This window comes from Gallus gallus, chromosome 31 (genome assembly GCF_016699485.2).
Source record: "Gallus gallus isolate bGalGal1 chromosome 31, bGalGal1.mat.broiler.GRCg7b, whole genome shotgun sequence".
NCBI lineage: Eukaryota > Metazoa > Chordata > Aves > Galliformes > Phasianidae > Gallus > Gallus gallus.
Window position 1 is genome coordinate 1873509 of NC_052562.1, and position 19331 is coordinate 1892839.

General features: G+C 54.8%; 5 protein-coding genes across 8 annotated transcripts in view; all 5 read right to left on the reverse strand.

Annotated features, from left to right (window-relative positions):
* Positions 1-19331, reverse strand: part of CHIR-B6 (immunoglobulin-like receptor CHIR-B6) — a gene marked incomplete in the record, with an annotated part of 141313 nt that overhangs the window by 98742 nt on the left and 23240 nt on the right.
* LOC124417456 (immunoglobulin superfamily member 1-like) lies at positions 25-962 on the reverse strand. The gene is made up of 3 exons (XM_046904787.1): positions 884-962; positions 469-741; positions 25-387 (listed from the first exon to the last, which is right to left on the reverse strand). The coding sequence occupies exons 1-3, from the start codon at positions 960-962 to the stop codon at positions 53-55; spliced, it is 687 nt and encodes a 228-aa protein (XP_046760743.1). The 3' UTR covers positions 25-52.
* On the reverse strand, positions 2768-3501 carry LOC121107813 (free fatty acid receptor 2-like). Its single transcript, XM_040653988.1, is given in 2 exon segments — positions 2768-2952; positions 2955-3501. Coding segments are annotated over 2 exon segments (732 nt in total).
* LOC124417464 (leukocyte immunoglobulin-like receptor subfamily B member 5) lies at positions 7891-9692 on the reverse strand (the record flags this gene model as incomplete). The annotated part of the gene is given in 5 exon segments (XM_046904897.1): positions 7891-8239; positions 8610-8647; positions 8745-8885; positions 9003-9314; positions 9395-9692. Coding segments are annotated over 5 exon segments (927 nt in total), but the record flags the coding sequence as incomplete, so codon positions are not given.
* LOC112529946 (T-cell-interacting, activating receptor on myeloid cells protein 1-like) lies at positions 13439-15633 on the reverse strand. 2 transcript variants are annotated; one of them, XM_040654339.2, is made up of 7 exons: positions 15543-15633; positions 15434-15469; positions 15039-15317; positions 14646-14957; positions 14393-14524; positions 14243-14280; positions 13439-13785 (listed from the first exon to the last, which is right to left on the reverse strand). In XM_040654339.2, exons 1-7 carry the CDS (start codon positions 15571-15573, stop codon positions 13648-13650), a joined length of 966 nt encoding a protein of 321 aa, XP_040510273.1. In that variant the 5' UTR covers positions 15574-15633; the 3' UTR covers positions 13439-13647. The 2 variants fall into 2 exon arrangements, with proteins under 2 accessions (XP_040510273.1, XP_046760819.1); XM_046904863.1 differs by lacking the exons at positions 13439-13785; positions 14243-14280 and having other exon boundaries at positions 14367-14524; positions 15543-15626.

Genomic DNA, 19331 nt, shown 5'->3' on the forward strand with positions numbered 1-19331 from the left:
AATGAGGATGGGATGCAGTGACACTGCCAGAAATGAGTGACACCAGGGACACCTAAATGGGGGGCTCAGACCTACCTGGGGGTGCAGGTGTGGGTGTCACCTCCAGCATCATGCTGTCCCCAAGGGGTGAGGACACAAAGAGGGAGGCCTTGGGGTGATAGGAGCACCTGTAGGTGCCACTGTCAGCTGGGGTCACCGCAACAAGGATGAAGGTGGCTGTGCCCCCGCCACGGGGGTCCTGGTGCTGGACAGGGGCTGAGTGCCCGTCCTTGTGCAAGAAGATGATGCCCCCATAGCCCTGATTGCAGCACTGGATGGTGACATTGGTCCCCACTTCCACAATTTTTTCGTGGCTGATGGAAATGTTAGGTGGGGAATATTGATGATCTGAATGCAGGGAGATAACAGAGATAGGACATGGCCCTGTGGAGAATGCCCAGGCCCATCTGCTTGCCCCATAACCCTCACCTGTCACCACCAAATCGATGGGGACACTCTTCTCTGATACCCCCGGTGGCTCCAAAACCCGGTACTGGCACCAATACTTCATTGCATCTTCCAGCTTTACACAAACCAAGGAGAACTCAGCCATGACCTGATGCTTGTCCATGTCCTTGTAGGATCTCAAAAGTCCATCCTGGTAGAGCTCAACTTGTGCAGCCGACTGGGGCAGGTGGCAGCGCAGGGTGACAGTGTCCCCCAGGGACAACCCCTGGCTGGGGTGCAGCGACAGGGAGGGTCGGGGCACTAGGACAGGGGACAGCAGTCAGCCTTGTCTCTGCACACCCTCCTGGGCCCCTCTGCTGGCCCCCTGACCACGCTCCACTCCCTCTGTCCCCATACTCACGTTGCTGTGCCCTGCTCGCTGCCACCAGCCACCGACCTGCAAGGGACACGGTCCTGGTCCTACACAGGGCCACCAATTCCCGTGGCTCCACGTCCCCATTGAGGGCCACGGCCATTGGTGCCATGAGGCAGGAGCAGCTTGGGGACAGCGAGTCTGCAGCAGAGAAAAGAAGTGGCCGAAGAGCTGCTGTCAGTTCCTCTTGTGGACAGCATGCTGTGATGTCGTCTCCTCATGTGGTATTTGTGGTCCCCAAGTGGGTGGTGGTACTGAGGGCACCCAGTGGTGACACACACAGAGCACTGCACACATCCCCAGTTGGGGCGCCCGACACAGTCTGTCACCCCTCCGTGTCTCACGCTTTCCCCAAAAGGCCGCCAGTTTAAAGCCCTCTCAGTGAGCCCCACCAGCTCCTGGTCTGAGATCCGCTTCCCCCTTCACACAGCTGGGATCCACCTGCAGCCATCAGCCCAGCACAGAGTACACCGCCCCGTGGTCAGAAAAAACAGAATTCCTGCCGTGGCACCGACCTCTCAGCCACGCATTTATCAGATGAGTTCTCCCAGTCCTCTCAGCATCCTTCCCTGCCACTGAGGGGACAGAGGAGAACTCCACCTGTACTCCCACTCTGCCCACTGACCACCCCAGTGCCCTGAACACCCTTTGCATGGCCCTCAGCCTTCTCTCAGTTACTGCATCACTGCCAGCCTGACCCATCAGTAAGGGAGAACAGCCAGAGGGGTGAACCGGAGCAGGGAGTGTCCTGGTGATGTCCCTGAGCAGGGCCCCAGGAGGGCAGCACACTTCCCTACGGGTAGAGTCTGGCTGATGTGTCAGAGCCTCTGTTGCCCTCAGAAGGAGGCCCCTACGACAGCCACCCTTCTCTCCTTCTGTCTGAAGGCGGACTGGAGTTGTGGAGCTGACCACCTTGCCCTAGGCAATGACCTGGGTGCAGGCTCAGGCAATTCCAGCTGCTGCAGACCTGCATGGCCAGGTTTTGGGGTGGACACTCACACTGGGAGCTGCATTGATTTTGGGCAAGAGCTTTCAGCCTTGTAGAGACCGCATCCAGATGTGTTGCCAGAGATGCAGCTGATGGGTGAGCTGATCTCCGCAGTGGGGAGCGATGCTCTGCCCTCCTGCTCGCCCTGCCCACACCAACTGCTGCGCCAACTGCTGTGCCAGGCTGTCACTGCCACGAGACCAGGAAGTGACAGACAAATACATGGCTGCTGAATAGGTTTTAATTAGTACTTCTGCCTTGTTATTGCACCTATGATCAGCCCTACAGGGTACAGGGCACATCCTGATGGCGGTGGGCTGCTGAGACTCTGCTTTGAGGCTGCAGATTACCTCCTTCCCTGGAGAGAGGGGCCGTGTGCTGAGGGATCTCCATGAAGTGCTGATGGCCCTGAAGTTATTGCCAGCTGTCAGGACACTGGGATTACTGGGGGCACTGAGGGCACTGAGGGCACTGGGGACACTGGGGACATTGGAGGAACTGGAGACATTCCTGGATATTATGGGCACTGCAGACATGGGGGACACGGAAGGAATTGGGGACAGTGGGGATGAAGCAATGCTGGGTCCACATTGATCCTTTGGTCCACATTGACTCCAACCCCACTGAACATCGGGGACAACATTAAGTCACACTCACTGTTCTGCATTGACCACATTGGTCACATTTGTGGGATCTCATTGACACCACTGATCTCTACCATGTTTCCATGCTGACCCCAACCCCATGGGACAATGATACACTGACCAAGAATTGGTTGACCCAAAAACATTGGACACGTCTGTGGGACCACGCTGACCACAAGGAATCTGGACCCATCCCCATTTCTGACCTCCTACCCCATAAAACCCACTCCAATCACAAGAACCTCATTTACCCCATAAACTCCTCCAGGTTGGGGCTCACAGTCTCTGCCAACACCAACCCCAAAACCCACACACTGTGCCCCGAATTGCTCCCACCATCCCACTGACCGCCCTCCGCACTGCACTGGAGGAGAAATAGAAGATGAAGGGGTCGAGCGCAGCGCTGAGGGTGGTGAGGAGCAGAGCGTAGGGCCTCCACTCAGGGCTGCGCTGCTGCACATGCCCACCACATGCGAGATGTTGTAGGGTCCAAAGCAGACCCCAAAGTTGACCATGGTGACCACAGCCAGCCCCACAGTGCGGTACTTCTTCTGCAGCGGGATGTGGGGTCGAGTGAGGAGGGCACGGATGAGGCCGATGTAGCAGAACTTGGTGATGGCAGAGGGGATGAAGAAGAGGATGAGGAAGAGAGAAAGGCGCAGTGGGAGGACAAAGTGCAGCTGGGCTTGAGAGAAGTCATCGTAGCAGTGGTAGCCCAGGCTTGGTTGGGTCTCAGAGGCATTCTGGGAAGTCCACGGGGTGGTGGTGGGGATGTGGAGTGCGTTTGGGGTTGTGCAGGCAGAGGATTTGAGGCTGGAGATGTTGCAGTTGGTGTTGGGGCTGGAGATCCTGCGGATCCCGGATTCCCTGGTCTTGGTCACATTCACTCCCAAACCACCTTCCCCATCAGCCACAGACCCATTGATCCCAAAATCTCTGTGATATTCTGCCACAAAAATGATGGAACAATGGGACAATGCCATCACTGAAAGGACAGCGCTGGCAGCCATGGGGATGAGGACGGTGACACCGGATTCTGATGAGGAGGGTGAGGAAGGTGAAGACATTGGCAGGAAATCCCACGGCGAAGGTCAGCGCGTGGACAGCAAAGACGAGCATGGCGAGAGGAAGGCTGTGGGACAAAGGGCACAGAGCTGTAGGGCAGGCTAGGGGGTCATACTGGGGCTACACGATGGGCCATGGTATCAAACTGGGGCTATAGGATGAGCTAAGGGGTGATAGCAGAGCTATGGGTTGGACTATGGAGTCATGGGGCTATGAGGCAGGGCTATGGGGCACAAATGGGGCCGTGGGGTAATATGTCAATTTCTGGGGGAATGGGACAGGCAGTGAGGATATGGGGTTGGATGTGGAGCTATAGGGCATGATATAAGGCAGTGGGAAGAGTTATGGGGCTATGAAGTGTGATATGGGGCTATGGGAAGGTGTATGTGGTCCTAGTAATCCTGAAGAGATGAGAATGAGCACAGAAGGAGGAAGGCTCCGGGGCTGTGGGCAGAAAGCTATGAAGCAGGATATGGATCTGTGGGGCAGGACATGGGGTGAGATTTGGTGTTGATTAATGCATTCCCTGCTCAGGGTGAGGAGAAGACGAGGGGCAGGGCACTGAGCCTCCCCATCTGGAAACCCATCACTGCCCCCAAATCCCACCGCTCTCCCACAGCTCTCCACACCCTACAACTCATCAAAACCTCATGCGCCACCACAAAACCCTCCCTGCTACCCCACAGCCATATTTCCGGCCCCACAGCCCCATGACCCCCCATCCCACCCCAGAGCTCCACGTGCTGTCCGCTTGCCCCATGTCCAGCCCGTTGGCCTTGTATCGAGATACAGAGCACCATGATCCCATATCTCCAACCCATACTACCACAACCCCACATCCTGCCACTATGAGTCCCATGACCCCGTATCCCTCCCGATAACCCCACGACTCTTCACCTTTCCCCAGTACTCCACTACTGCCCCACATCCGTCAGCCCACCAGGAACCCCCCATGTGCTCACCTCCTCTGTTTGCCTCAGTGTCTGTGGGGAGCTGGGTCCTGCCCCATAGGTTAAGTGAGGAACTGACAGGAGTGGGGCCACACTCGGGGGCCACTCTCCGCAGAGGCCCTTTCTCCTTTGTTATGGCATGGGAACGCCCCCTAGGCTGAGTGACACTACTTGAGGGTGATCTGGGGGAGAAAAAAATGGGGGGGGGGGTGCACTTTTTATGGGACACCCCACAGGTGTGTAGGGTGGGTACAGAGGGGTGGTCACTTCAAGGGGGGGTGTCCTATGGGGCAGCAGTGACATTGGAGGAAACGTGTTTTTTCCTGAACAGCAAACGTCTGCTGTGTGGTGGTGGGGAGTCCCAAAATTGGCGTAAATGTACAAAAATAGGAGGTGCGGCGCTGTGGGGCTGTGTCCCATAACTGTCTTCTCTCTGTACGTAGATCCAAATACCCCCCATCCAGCATTTCCCCGACGCCTGAGGAACAGGTGGAGGTAGGGACAAACATCAGCATCCAGTGCTGGAACCAGGGTTATCAGGGCACCATCTCCCTGCACCAGGGTGGGCACTCAGCCCCTGTCCAGCACAGGAACACCAATGCTGATGGCACAGCCGTGGTTCAGTTGTAGCTGAGCAGTGCTGCACAGAGCCACAGATGGTTCCGCTTCTCAGCTTCTCACCCTGTGCTGCCAGCGAGGGGCTGGAGGGCACCAGGAGCTGGGAGGGGACAGCAGCAGGCCAGCTGACCTGCACTGCCAAAGGGATATCTCACAGCGTATGGCATAGGGTGAGAAATGGAACTCTGAGGGGAGCTGTGTGAGGTGGTGACGGGAGAGCAGCATGGAAAGAGGTATCCAGTATGGGAGGGAACGAGCTGTGCTGGAGGTGGTGTAGAATGGTTTTTGGAATGATGATCCGGAATGGTATTTGGAATGCGGAGCAAGTGGTGGAGGAATTGGCTGACCAACTCTGGCAATTCCAGTTCCACCAGCCAGGAGGTATACAGGGATATTTGGGTTCATAAAGGAGTGCCCTGTTTGGGAGGTTCCTAAGATTCACCTTTCTCACAACTCACCGAGTGGGACGGGACATTTTCCTTGGCATCATGGGCAGAATGCCCTGGATAAAGAGCAAGAGGAATCCAGAAGGGCTATAACCTGAGTTGAGAAAGAAGGATTCTTGTTAGGGCCATGTCTGAGCTCTGTGGCAGCTGCTCACGTCTACACGAGTTCAGCCTGATGTAGAGTGCAGAACGGATATAGGACTTGTCAAAAGGACGTTGATTGAGATCTGGTGAAGGTGAGGCCATTGTCTGTGGAGTTTGAGGTGCGACAGTGATAGCAGTGCAGGAAGATAGATGTGTTGTGCACCAAACTGAGTGAGGAACTGAGTCACTGAGAGCGGTGATAAGGAGTTTGCAAGCTGAACTGGAAGTTGAGCCAAAGGTGTGCTTGCATGCATGGATAGCACAGCACAGTTTGCAGAACCATCTGCATGAGGCCTTTGTGAGAGAGCATCAATTACAGATAACTGTTGCTGACCTGGAGGAGGAGGATGTGGTGTCCGAGTGCAGCAGACATACGAGGGAACAGGTAGGTGTGTGTTGCTAGGAAGTGGCCTGCTACTGCCCATGGCAGGAAATGGGAGATACAAAATCTAGATGTGATGATAAGGCTGCCCTTCAGTTTCACCCTTTCACCAAAAAAGAATATCAAAATGAGGATGGGGAGCCCCTGGGGATGACCACAAAAAAGAGCCCATTGCCATCAAGCTGGAAAGAATCTCACTGGAGAAACTGAGACCGAATGTGTGTGCAGAAACTCCTCAGCTGGTGGTGTTGGCATTGGGCTTACTGAGGAGCCTTCCCCTTTCCCTTCCCATCCCTTCCCCTTCCCATCCCTTCCCCTTCCCATCCCTTCCCCTTCCCCTTCCCTTCCCTTCCCTTCCCTTCCCTTCCCTTCCCTTCCCTTCCCTTCCCTTCCCTTCCCTTCCCTTCCCTTCCCTTCCCTTCCCTTCCCTTCCCTTCCCTTCCCTTCCCTTCCTTCAGAACAGTACTACATAGAGCGTGGTAGGCACAAGCCAAGCCCCAGATGAGCCGTACTTCCTTTGATCTATCTAAGCCGCACCGTCCCTGACTCAAATGCTGGCTCAGTTTCTTGGGATCCCACAGATATCCAAGAGCGAAATCCCATGGTATGGCGGGTCTTCACGCTTCTAAGATTCTTCCTAAACCTTTCCGTGTTCCTTGCCAGTCATCATTCTCTGGTCTTGGAGGCTTCTTCCACTTAGCACGAATGAAGAGGAATCCATACAAGGATATTGATAACATGCACACAAGTATGAGCACTGACTCGGTATTTGAAAGACGTTTGACAAACTGAGAGGGAAGCCTGGAAACCGGTTCGAAAGTCTCAAAAATCAAATTATACAACATTGCATAAAGCCACCAGACAGGCGCCTCTATCAGTGCCCTTACTTGGTTATATATAAACATAATTCCACAGCAACACATCAAGAGGTTAATTATAGACTGGTAACTGGCAAGGAACTTGATAGCTTTTAATCCCTTATACAGTGCTCTGACAATAAAGAGCAACCTCATAGCTGGTAACTGCTAAAGGGAGGGGGGGGGGGTGAAGAGAAGGAGAACAAAAAAGGAAAACAAACAGAAACCACTCGGTACAGTGTCTGGAGTTAGGCGGACTGCCCAGGCTATAATCTAATCTACGAAGGTCACACCAACACCAGCAATGCTTTGTAGTCTCACAGTCTGGCTTAACAAAATCCTTTTTCTTACTAACGTTAAAGCTTCAGACGAATCTTGCCAGCATTCTCCACCAAAAATTTGTCACGGAGTTACCTAGATAGATCTCTGCCCATGACAGGGGGGCAGTAGGCTTGCGGGCCCCCTCCCGACTTCCCGAGAAAAAAAAGGAGCAGTGGCAATGATCTAAGAAGGAGAACTTATTTTACTAACTATGATGTTGGGATGCAAGATGACACGATATAATACAATCTAATTGGGAGTAAGGATAATAAATCAAATGAAATGAGAGAGAGCGAAAGAGCAACAGAGAGAGAGAGAGTGAGAGTGTTTCCGAAACCGAAAGCCTTACTTGATTAAGGTACATGGCTTGGAAAGCACACCCACTCCTCTCCCGGCAGCATAAGAAAGTAAAGAAGACCGCGCACAACCAGATGACGTATCTTCTGTGATGTATCTTCCTTCTCTGATCGGGAGGTCCTCTGGGATACGTAGTTCTTCTCTTTTGTCCATGATGTTATGATGTGGAATACCAGTAGCAAAGTTACAAAACCATGACACAGCTCTCCCCCAGGAAGGCTCCATGCTGTGACAGGCCCGAGCAGTTAATCACGGAGTGAGTTAATCCGAGTTAATCATGGAGTGCACATCTGTGTACAACTGTTGTGCACATGGGATGGTGCACATGCAGGTAACATATGAACACATGCAGTGGTACCTGTATGCAGTGCACACGTGATGGTGAGCACACACAACACAACTGCACTGTGTATGCTGGAAGCACATGTGTGCATACAACACACACGTGTTTGTGCACACGTATGGAGGCATCAGTGGCGCCCCCGAACGGCCACCTCGGTGTAGATAACAGAGGGCTGTAGGGCGGCGGGGGGGCTGGGGGGCTGTGTGCTGGGGGTCACAGCTTGCAGCTCCAAGTAGGTCAGACCCTCGCTGTCACTGGAAGGCACCTGGGGACACAGCTGGAATACAGAGTGCCACCATGGAGGTCCCAAATGTGATCTGGGAGGGACACCCCACGGGTGATGTTTGGGGTTCCTACTACATGGCGTGAAAGTGCCCGTGGGGTCCGAGGGGTGTTTAAGGATCAGAGGGGTCAGGGGGATCAGGGGGCTCAGATCTGGGTCCAGGGTGTTTCCTTGATGCAGTTTTGGAGTTCCTCGTGGGCTGAGTTTGGGGGTGTGCTTAACATTAGGGCAAAGCATGAGAGGGTTGGGAGTCCCCTGGGGTCCCCATGGACAGAGTTTGGGGCTCTATGTGGGACTGGGAGCACTTCAGGTGTCAGACTGGGATTTGGTGCTCCCTGGCCCAGTCACTCACCTGGAACTCCATGGTCTCAGGCTTTTTGGGGGGGGCACCTGTGTCAAAACACGGAGGGGAATGAGATTATGGGGAAGCCTGAGGGACGTTTGAGGGGATCTACTGAGAAATAAGGTCATTTAACCCCTTCCCCACCAGGGCTCTCATCTCTCTGTGTCCGACGTCTGCGGGCAGAGAGGAGGAAGAAGATGATAAGGACGAGGATGAAGACAAAGGCAGCAGTGCAGCCACCAACCACTGCCACCACCAAGTTCCCATGAGAACTGTCTGCAGCACCTGTGGTGTCGGAATGTGTGGGTTATCACATCCCCAGCCACTACCTCCATGGGGACGGGAGGTGACACAGCCACTCATGGGTGGCACCAGGTGTACCCAAATGGGGTTGAGACCCACCTGGGGGTGCAGGTGTGGGTGTCACCTCCAGCATCACGCTGTCCCCAAGGGGTGAGGACATAAAGGCATAGCGCCAGAGGCGTTAGGAGCACCTGTAAATGCCACTGTCAGCTGGGGTCACCCCAAAGAGGGTGAAAGTGGCTGTGTCCCCACCACTGGAGTCCTGGCGCTGGAGAGGGTCTGAGCTCCCATCCTTGTGCAGGAAGAAAGTGGCCCCATAGTCCTTGTTCCAGCAGCGGATGGTGACATTGGTCCCTGTTCCCACATGTTGCTCAGGGTGAAGGGAAATGCTGGATGGGGGATACCTGAGATCTGCATGAGGGAGGGGACAGCAGTGGGACACGGTCCTGTGGGGAGCAGCCAGAGCCATTTGCTGTCCCCAGTGTCCTCACCTGTCAGCACCAGCTCCACAGGGTCACTCTTCACTGACACCTCGGCTGACTCAGACACCTGGTACTGACACCGATAACGACCTGCGTGTTCCCGCAGTGTGCTAACAAAAGAGAACTCGGCCACGTCCTGCTCCTTCTCCTTCCCCTTGCTGTAAAACCAACCTCCTTCCTGGTACAGCCAGACCCAGGCAGCCAGCCGGGGCAGGTGGCAGCGCAGGGTGACATTGTCCCCCAGGGACACCCCCTGGCTGGGGTGCAGTGACAGGGAGGGTCGGGGCACTAGGACAGGGGACAGCAGTCAGCCTTGTCCCTGCACACCCTCCTGCGCCCCTCTGCTCTCCCCGTCCACTCGCACCTCACCCTCTGCCCCCATTCTCCCCCTGTCCCCATACTCACGTTGCTGTGCCCTGCTCGCTGCCACCAGCCACCAACCTGCAAGGGACACGGTCCTGGTCCCACACTGGGTCACCAACCCCGTGGCACCACGTCCCCATGGTCACTCACCGAGAATGAGGTCTTCTTTGTCATCGATGCCCGCAGCCTCTGGATACGGAGAGATGAGAGTCTGGGTGGAGAAGGGATTTAATGGTTTGGATCTCCTGTACATCTCCTACACATCTCCCCAGTCTTTCTCTTCCTCTCCTTCCATTCTTCTGTAGAATCCACCAGGTGTACCATTAGATCCACTATACATTCCCTATCCATTCCCACAGGTGTTCCCTGCCCCCATCCCATCTCCTATAAATCCCCCCATGTATCCCCTGCCTCCCCTTCCTGACCCTGTAAATTATCTAGTCCCAGTCATCTTGTGCATCTGTGTCCATCCTTTACTGATCCACTATAAATCCACCCAAGTGTTACCTGCCTCCTCTTGCATCCCCTGCCTATTCTCGCAAGTCCAACAAGTTTCACACCCCCTTCATCTCCCATAAGCCCACTCTGCTCTCCTTTGGTTTTGTCTCCAGTGCCTACACACAAAATCCTGAGGAGGTGAAGTTCCAGATGAGTCTTTGGGTCAGGAACCCCGGATCCCAACCTGTACCATCTGCCCCCCATACTCCACCTGGAACCCAAATCCCCTCACGTGAGGACCCCAGGACTCCCCAAATCATATGACTGCATTAGAGACCCGCAGGCCCCAAACTGAAGTCCTTGCAGACCCTGGGGAAATCCCAACCATAAACATCTCCCCATCAGTATGGGTAACCCCAAACCATGTAGTGGGACCGCAAAAAGCCACACATAGGATCTCCCAGTTTTGGACCAATTGGACCCCAAATCAAAATCCCTCCCAGATCCCCAAATGCATCGTCTTTGACATTCACCTCACACTTACAACAGAGCTGTCCCTCCTCACTGCCATCCTGAGGAGCCCCACTGTCTCCATGTGACCCCTGGTGACAGTGAGGGACTGACCTGTGCCGACCAGGAGATCCCATCCCATGGGGGCACCCACCACTCCACAGACCCCAGGTACCGATGCTAACGTGGGTGCTGGAAGACCCCATTAATGTCTCCCTCCAAGGTGTCTCATTTTTGGGGTGCACTGTGTGGGAGAGACCCAAATTCCCTGTTTTGGGCTCCCTGATGCTCTGTTTCCCCTCTCAGTGATTCCCAGATCTCACCAAATCTAACCCCCACAAGTCACTGCCAGAGCCCCCATATGCTTCTCAATCACATCAAATCCCTAAATGCTCATCTCTAACCACAGTATCCTTTCATTGCACTCAAATCCTTCCGCACCCTTTAATACCGTGGGTGCAGATCCCCACAGCTGTGAGCAGAGCGTGTTCCAACACAACTTCTCTCAGCAGTACAGCAGCCTCAGAGCTGCTGCTCACAGCGCTGAGCTGTTCCTTCCCTCTGGGCCATCCCAGCTCTCAGGCCTCTTTCCTTCCCTGCGCTGGCACTGCTTCTCCTCTTGGAGGGCTGCCCTGCAATTCTGGATGCTTCTGCCCGTTGGCCTGCAGCGTGTGCTCATGGCACAGCGGCCATGGATGCAACGTGCTCCTTGTGCTCAGCAGTGCCATCGCTCGCGCTGCAGGAACCTCTCCATGGGAACTCCTCACACAGGCACTCTGCTCCACACAAGTGCTGTGGAACAACAAAACCCATTTTCTGACAGGTTTTCTTTGCTTGCTACCTCTCAAACATTTGCAAGACAAGGCTCTTGCCAGAACAACAGAGGCTGCAAAGCACGATATGCCGTGATATAACCGGACAGCCTTTGTCTGTCCACCAATGGCACTGCTTCACCACAAGCACCTTTCTGGTACAGACACATTTCTGACCAATGTGCCATTGTGAACTCACTTCTTACATCCTTGCGATGCTGCAGCTGCCCACCAGCAGGCACAAAGGGATGCCCCGAGAAGCTGCATTTCTTGCTGTCTCCTTTTGGCCAGGTGGAGACTTCAGCGATTGGATGAGCAGTCTCATCCCCCCTTCTGCTCCAGCACTGCAGCTCCTCAGAATGGACCACGATTGCTTTTCTCCCTCCATCTCTCTCTCTTACATTCCTTCTCTACTTCTCTCCATTTCCCCTCTTTTCTTTCTTTTTCTCTCTCTCCCTCATTCACATCCCGGTCATCTTTACTCTTCTCCTGCAGCAACCATAACCTCAATTTCCCTGGAGAAAAGCTGCTTTCTATCACTCTGTTGCTCTTCCATCCGTCCGTCCGTCCATCCATCCATCCCCCCATCCATCCATCGTCCTACAGGATCTCCTGCTCCTGGGGCTGCACCTCCTGATCCAGTATGGACACAACAAATTCAAGCCACCTTCTGCCTGTCAGTCTCTCTATCTTCCCACCTGTTGGCCCTTCTATCCACCCACACACCTGAACCATGTTTCCTAATATCTATCTGTCCTTCCAATACCAATACCTCCACTCACCCCCAAAATCCTTAACCAGACCCTAAAATCCTGCAATCGACCTACAGCATCTCCATTCTGACCCCAAAACTTCCATTCATCCCAATGATCTCCACCCATTCCCAAAACCTACATCTCACAGCAAACTCCGTATCCAGCCCCACAATCTCCATCCAGCCACCCCAAATCCTTCATCCAGTCCCAACATCCACACCCCACACCACCCTCCACACACAGTCCTTCAAAATCTCAATGAACCCCATTACCTTCAGCCACAAAAATCATCATCCACCCCAAAATAACTCCATTCAGTCCCCACATCCACCATCCGGCCACATAAATATCACCCATCCCCCAAAATCTCTGTCCCCTCTGAAATCTCCATTCTGCCCCTAAATCAACATCAACCTCTGATCTGTACAGCCAGACACAATCTCTACATCCAGGCCACCAAGACTCCATTCAGCCACCAAATCCATCATTCATACCGTAATACCCCATCTACACCAAAACCTCCATCCACCCCAAAATCCTCCACTCAGACCCAAAGCCTCCAACCAACCCAACATTTCTATCCAGCCCCAAACCTCCATCGAGAAGACTGCAGATCCTTCATGAAGCTCCCAGATCTTTCTGTGGTCCCAAAAGTTCTCCATCCAGCCGACCCACAATCCTCCATCTGAACCCAAAAATCTCCACTGAGCTCACAAACTCTCCAGCATTTCCCCTTCCACCACCAAAAGGGGGAACGCAGCTCTCCTGCCCTTCCCCGCACTGCTGCTCCCACACACAGCCCTCCCACACACAAACTTCCTCTTCTCCCCCACTTTCTGGAAAACCCCACAACCCCTCTGTCCTGTTCCCAACCGTCACCCAAAGGCATTTTCCCTCCTCACCACAAATCCTGCCCCAAAACCACTGTGGGATAAGAGGCTGGTTTGGCTTGTGGAGATGGAGATGCGCTGTGGGAGCACATGGAAAGGACACTTGTGCTGTGGGGACAGATGTGGTGCATGCACAGGGCACGTGTTGATGACATGCCTGTGCTGTGGAGGCACACGCACTGTGCAGACCTTGGGAGCACACGCTAAGGAGACACATGAGCAGCAGTGTGTACAGCTGGTGGTGCACACATACGGCATCGCACAGACACACACAGAAGCACAGAGTTCAGCGTGTCCCACACGTGTGTTTGTACACCTGTTGTGCACATGGGATGGTGCACACCCATTTAATACACATCCACGTGTTCACACGCACAGGTACATGGCTGTAATTCACACGTGATGGTGAGCACACTGAGCACACCAGAACTGTGCACCCTTGAAGTCCATGTGTGCACACAACACACCCGTGTTTGCATACACATCTGGGGGCATCAGCGGGGTCCCCACGTGTCCACCACGGTGTAGATAATGGGGGGTTCAGGAGTGGTGGAAGAATCTGGGGGGTGGGTGCTGGGGGTCACAGCTTGCAGCTGGGCGTAGGTCAGACCCTCGCTGTCACCGGGGGACACCTGGGGACACAGGGACAGCAGTGTGACCATGGGATCCCAACATCCCAACTGAGGGGATGATGGCATTGTGTAATGTGTGGTGGGCTGTCCAGGGGAAGGGGGTTGGGATTGTGGGGTGGTGAAGATTGTGGGAAGCTGTGGGTATGACACTGGGTTTCCCTGAGGGTGGTGTTTGGGTGTTACATTATCGTTTGAGGGTGCCCATGGAGTCTGGGGATGTTTAAGGCTTGGAGCATGCCAGGGGGCTTCAGTTTGGGTTGTGGGGCATCCCAATGGTGGAGATTTGGAGGTCTCCATGGCCTTGCTTTGGGGATGCACACAACACCATGGGAAGGCATAAAAGGGAGAGGTTTCCTTGGGGTCCCCACGGGCAGGGTTTGGGGTTCCCTGTTGAGGTCTTGGGGGGGTGGGCAATGGGGCATTTTGTTGTTAGGGGTCCCCTGACCCAGACACTGACCTGGAACTGCATGGCCTCGGGGCTTCTGGGGGTGGCACCTGAGTCATAAAGGGGAGGAGAGAAGGGTGGGATTATGAAGTGCCCAAACAACACCAGCTGGGATCCATAGGGGATCTATGGGAGATCAAAGCCATTTAACCCCTTCCCCACCAGGCCTCTCAGCTCTCTGCATTTGTCTTCTCAGAGCAACAAGGAGGAAAGAGACAGTGATGATGACAATGGCAGCAGCACAGCCCCCCGCCACTGCTGCCACCAGGTTCCTGCTGGGACCCCCATTGACACCTGTGGGGTTGAAGTGCTTTAGGTGTCTCCATACACAGCCCTCATCACAGTGGATGAGGGATGCAGTGACACTGTCAGCCATGGGTGAGAAGGGGAGAACGAAATGGGGGCTCAGACCTACCTGGGGGTGCAGGTCTGGGAATCACTTCCAGGGTCACATTATCCCCAAGGGGTGAAAACAGAAGGCAGCAGCCCCCGATGCGGTAGGAGCACCTATAGGTGCCGGAGTCAGCTGGGGTCACCCCGAAGAGGGTGAAGGTGGCTGTGCCCCAATAATCGGGTTCCTGGTGCTGGATAGGGGCTGAGTGCCCAGCCTTGTGCAGGAGGAAGGAGGCCCCATAGTCCTTATTCCAGCACTGGATGGTGATGTTGCTCCCCATCTCCACATGCTTTTTGGGGCTCAGGGAAATGCCAGGTGGGGGATACCTGTGATCTGAGCACAGAGAGGTAACAGAGATGGAACACAGCCCTGTGGGAACAGCCCAGGGCCATCTGCTTTCCTCAGTGTCCTCACCTGTCACCAACAGCTCCATGGGGTCACTCTTCTGCGATGTCCCTGCAGGCGCCAACCCCTGGTACTGGCACTGATATATCACTGCAGCTTCCTGTTTAATGCTAGTCAAGGAGAACTCAGCCATGTCCTGCACGTTGTCCTTCTGCTCGATGTATGTTGGATTTTGGTACCGATAGAGTCGGACCCAGGCAGCTGGCTGGGGCAGGTGGCAGCGCAGGGTGACATTGTCCCCCAGGGACGCCCCCTGGCTGGGGTGCAGCGACAGGGAGGGTCGGGGCACTAGGACAGGGGACAGCAGTCAGCCTTGTCCCTGCACACCCTCCTGGGCCCCTCTGCTGCTCCCCTGACCACACACCCCTGCCTCCGTCCCCATTTTCCCCTCACCCCATACTCACGTTTCTGTGCCCGGCTCACTGCCACCAGCCACCAACCTGCAAGGGACACAGTCCTGGTCCCACTCAGGGCCACCAACCCCCATGGCAACACATCCCCATGGTCACTCACCCAGGATGAGGTTCACCACCATTGGTGCCATGAGGCAGGAGCAGCTTGGGGACAGTGAGACTGCAGCAGAGAAAGGAAGTGGCCGGAGAGCTGCTTTCAGTCTCCAAGGGACAAGAAGTGACATGTTGTCACCTCCTCAGTGTTGCAATTGCGGTCGCCAAGGGGTGGTGTCTTTGGGGATACGCCATGGGTTTCTCTGCATGAGGCTGGAACTGCAGTCCCTGTTGGGATGCCCCACACAGGCGGTCACCTCTCAGCTGTCACACGCTTCCTGCAAAGCACTGCCACTGTGTGGCAATGCACGGCATCATCTAAGGGGGTGTAAAACACAGGACATGTGGCTTCAGTGGGGTGTCCCACATGGGATGTCACAGGCGGTCCCCAATACATCCAGCCTGCTGTCTCCACAAACTTTGGGTTCCAAACTCTGTCCCCACTGTGCTTTCCTCCACCATCCTCGATGAGGACAGCAGCAGGAACCACTGAGGACACAGTGACACCCACACAGACATCTGTCACATGCTAAGGACACACACATGTGCATTATTTTGTACGTGTATCAGTGCACACACACGATGTCACAGACACACAGAGGCAGAGCACTAAGCATGTAGTACATGTGTGTACGGCTGCTGTGCGTATGTGACTGTGCACACACATGTAATATACATGAAGACATGCAGTGGCACACACGGGGATGCAGACCTATGGGTGTGCACACATGTGGTTGGGAACATGGACTCATCGAGGCCTTGGGGTGGCTGGGGACAGATCTGGGGTCCCACAGGACTGGTGATGAGATGTTGGGGTGGATTGCCAAGAGCTCTGTTTGCCAGAGGCACTGTGGGTGTATTTCTGGGCAGGACTGGGAAGGTGTGAGGGATCCCTGAGGAATGAGGAGTTCCTCTGAGGCAGATGGGGAAGGAGTGCGGTCCCACAGGGCTGGTTGTGGGGCGGTGCTGTGGTTTAGGGTTGGGGGTCTCAGAGCTGGGAGGAGATCGCACAGAGGGACAGAACTGTAGGGCTGGGGTGATCTGTGGGGATCGTCGAGTTCTGCGGCTGCCCCCCACCACCCCACCCCATATGGAACCAGCTCTGCCCCACAGAGCAGCCCGGCCCAAGCCTGGGTGCACACCCATGGCTCCCCGCAGCCACACAGCGCTGTGTGATGGGCACTGTGTGAGCTGAGATGGGGACACGGGGCGCAGTGCGGTGCTGATGGGAGCGATGGCCGATGGTGCTGTGCGCTGTGACACATCGCTGTGCTCAGTGCTGTGAGCAGCGGAAAGACGCAGCTGTGCTCTGTGCTGTGTGCAGGGATGGGGGAACAGGGCTCCAAAGTGAGGAGAAATTCATCCTTTTGGGGGTTTATCTGTGAGACTCCATTTTCTGTCACCATGAACACGTGAGCTGTGAATCTTCTGATGGAATGCACAGCACTGCAGGCAGGCATTCAGCTCAGAACTGTGGCTGTGTGTCTCAGCCAGGGTCCATCAGCCCTCTCTGAGCGGAAAGAAACACCCAGCGCTCCACATCTGCCTCATCCATGGCACCGCCCTTTGGGGTACAGACATCTGTGACAAACTATTGCCAAGGACGGAGCACAGCAGGAGGGAAATGTCATCCTTGGCAAACACCTGAGACAGATAACCGGGGGCTGGGGGACCGCGCTGGGCCCAGGGCGGCAGAAGCTGGGGGTCACAGCTTGCAGCTCAGTGTAGGTCAGCCCCTCGTTGTCAGCGGGTGGCACCTGGAGACACAGGGGAACAGTGGGGTGATACCATGGGGTTCCCCAAAGTGCATGTGGGGGGACCAATGATCCCAGTATGTGGGGTAATAGCCAGGGGAGTGCGCTTGTTGTTCTGGGCTGGCTGAGATTTGGGGTCTCCTTGGGTAAGACTTTGAGGGACGCTACAGGTGTTGTTAGGGGTTCCCAATGCATGGCTTGAGGGTACCCATGGGGTCTGTGGGGTGGTTAAGGCTTTAGGGGTGTGCAGAGGCTTAGATTTGGTGCTCCTATGAATATGACTTAGGTGTCCACATTGGAGTTTGAGGTTGTAGATGGGATGTAAATGAGGGAGAGAGAGAAAAAGAAAGAAAAGAGAGGAAATGGAGAGAAGCAGAGAAGGAACGTAAGAGAGAGAGATGGAAGGGGAAAAGCAATCGTGGTCTGTTTTGAGGAGCTGCAGTGCTGGAGCAGAAGGGGGGATGAGAGTGCTCATCCAAAGGTTGAAGTCTCCACCTGGCCAAAAGGAGACAGCAAGAAATGCAGCTTCTCTGGGCATCCCTCTGTGTCTGCTGGTGGGCAGCTGCAGCATCGCAAGGATGTAAAGAAGTGAGTTCACAATGCCACATTGGTCAGAAATGTGTCTGTACCAGAAAGGTGCTTGCGGTGAAGCAGTGCCATTGGTGGACCCACAAAGGCTGTCCGGTTATCTCACGGCATCTCGTGCTTTGCAGCCTCTGTTGTTCTGGCAAGAGCCTTGTCTTGCAAATGTTTGAGAGGTAGCAAGCAAAGAAAACCTGCCAGAAAATGGTTTTTGTTGTTCCACAGCACTTGTGTGGAGCAGAGAGTGCCCGTGTGAGGAGTTCCCATGGTGAGGTTCCTGCAGCGCGAGCGATGGCACTGCTGAGCACAAGGAGCACATTGCATCCATGGCCGCTGTGCCATGAGCACACGCTGCAGGCCAACGGGCAGAAGCATCCAGAATTGCAGGGCAGCCCTTGGGGAGGAGAAGCAGTGCCAGCGCAGGGAAGGAAAGAGCCCTGAGAGCTGGGATAGCCCAGAGGGAAGGAACAGCTCAGCGCTGTGAGCAGCAGCTCTGAGGCTGCTGTACTGCTGAGAGCAGCTGTGTTGGAACACGCTCTGCTCACAGCTGTGGGGATCTGCACCCACGGTATTAAAGGGTGCAGAAGGATTTGAGGGCAATGAAAGGATGTTGTGGTTAGAGATGAGCACTTAGGGATTTGATGTGATTTAGCATATGGAGGCTCTGGCAAGGACTTGAGGGTGTTAGATTTAGTGAGGTCTGGGAATCACTGAGGGGGAACAGGGTGTCAAAGAACCCACAACAGGGAACTGGGGTCTCTCCCACACAGTGCACCCCAAAAAGGAGACACCTGGGAGGGAGACATTAATGGGGTCTTCCAGCACCCACGTTAGCATTGGTATCTGGGAGCTGTGGAGTGGTGGGTGCCCCCATGGGATGGGATCTCCTGGTCGGCACAGGTCAGTCCCTCACTGTCACCAGGGGTCACATGGAGACAGCGGAGAAAGACTGTGGGGCTCCTCAGGATGGCAGTGAGGAGAGACAGCTCTGTTGTAAGTGTGAGGTGAATGTCAAAGACAATGCATTTGGGGATCTGGGAGGGATGTTGATTTGGGGTCCAATTGGTCCAAAACTGGGAGATCCTATGTGTGGCTTTTTGGGGTCCCACTACATGGTTTGGGGTTACCCATACTGATGGGGAGATGTTTATGGTTGGGATTTCCCCAGGGTCTGCAAGGACTTCAGTTTGGGGCCTGGGGGTCTCTAATGCAGTCATATGATTTGGGGAGTCCTGGGGTCCTCACGTGAGGGGATTTGGGTTCCAGGTGGAGTATGGGGGGCAGATGGGACAGGTTGGGATCCAGAGTTCCTGACCTAAAGACTCATCTGGAACTTCACCATCTGAGGATTTTGTGGGTAGGCACCGGAGTCAAAACAGAACTGGAGAATTGTGGGGTTATGGGGGATGAAGGGGGTGTGAAACTTGTTGGACTTGTGAGAACAGGAAGGGGATGCAACA

Coding starts and splice junctions, on each gene's coding strand:
- LOC112529946 (XM_040654339.2), bottom strand. CDS start 15,573: ATGGCACCAATGGTGGTGAACCTCATCCTGG. Junction 15,470..15,542: donor GGTGGTGAACCTCATCCTGG/GTGAGTGACCAT, acceptor TGTCCCTTGCAG/GTTGGTGGCTGGTGGCAGTG. Junction 14,525..14,645: donor TCCCAGACCTGCACCCCCAG/GTAGGTCTGAGC, acceptor TCAACCCCACAG/GTGTCAATGGGGGTCCCAGC.
- LOC124417456 (XM_046904787.1), bottom strand. CDS start 962: ATGGCCGTGGCCCTCAATGGGGACGTGGAGCCACGGGAATTGGTGGCC. Junction 742..883: donor CAGGACCGTGTCCCTTGCAG/GTCGGTGGCTGG, acceptor TCCTAGTGCCCC/GACCCTCCCTGTCGCTGCAC. Junction 388..468: donor CATCGATTTGGTGGTGACAG/GTGAGGGTTATG, acceptor CCCTGCATTCAG/ATCATCAATATTCCCCACCT.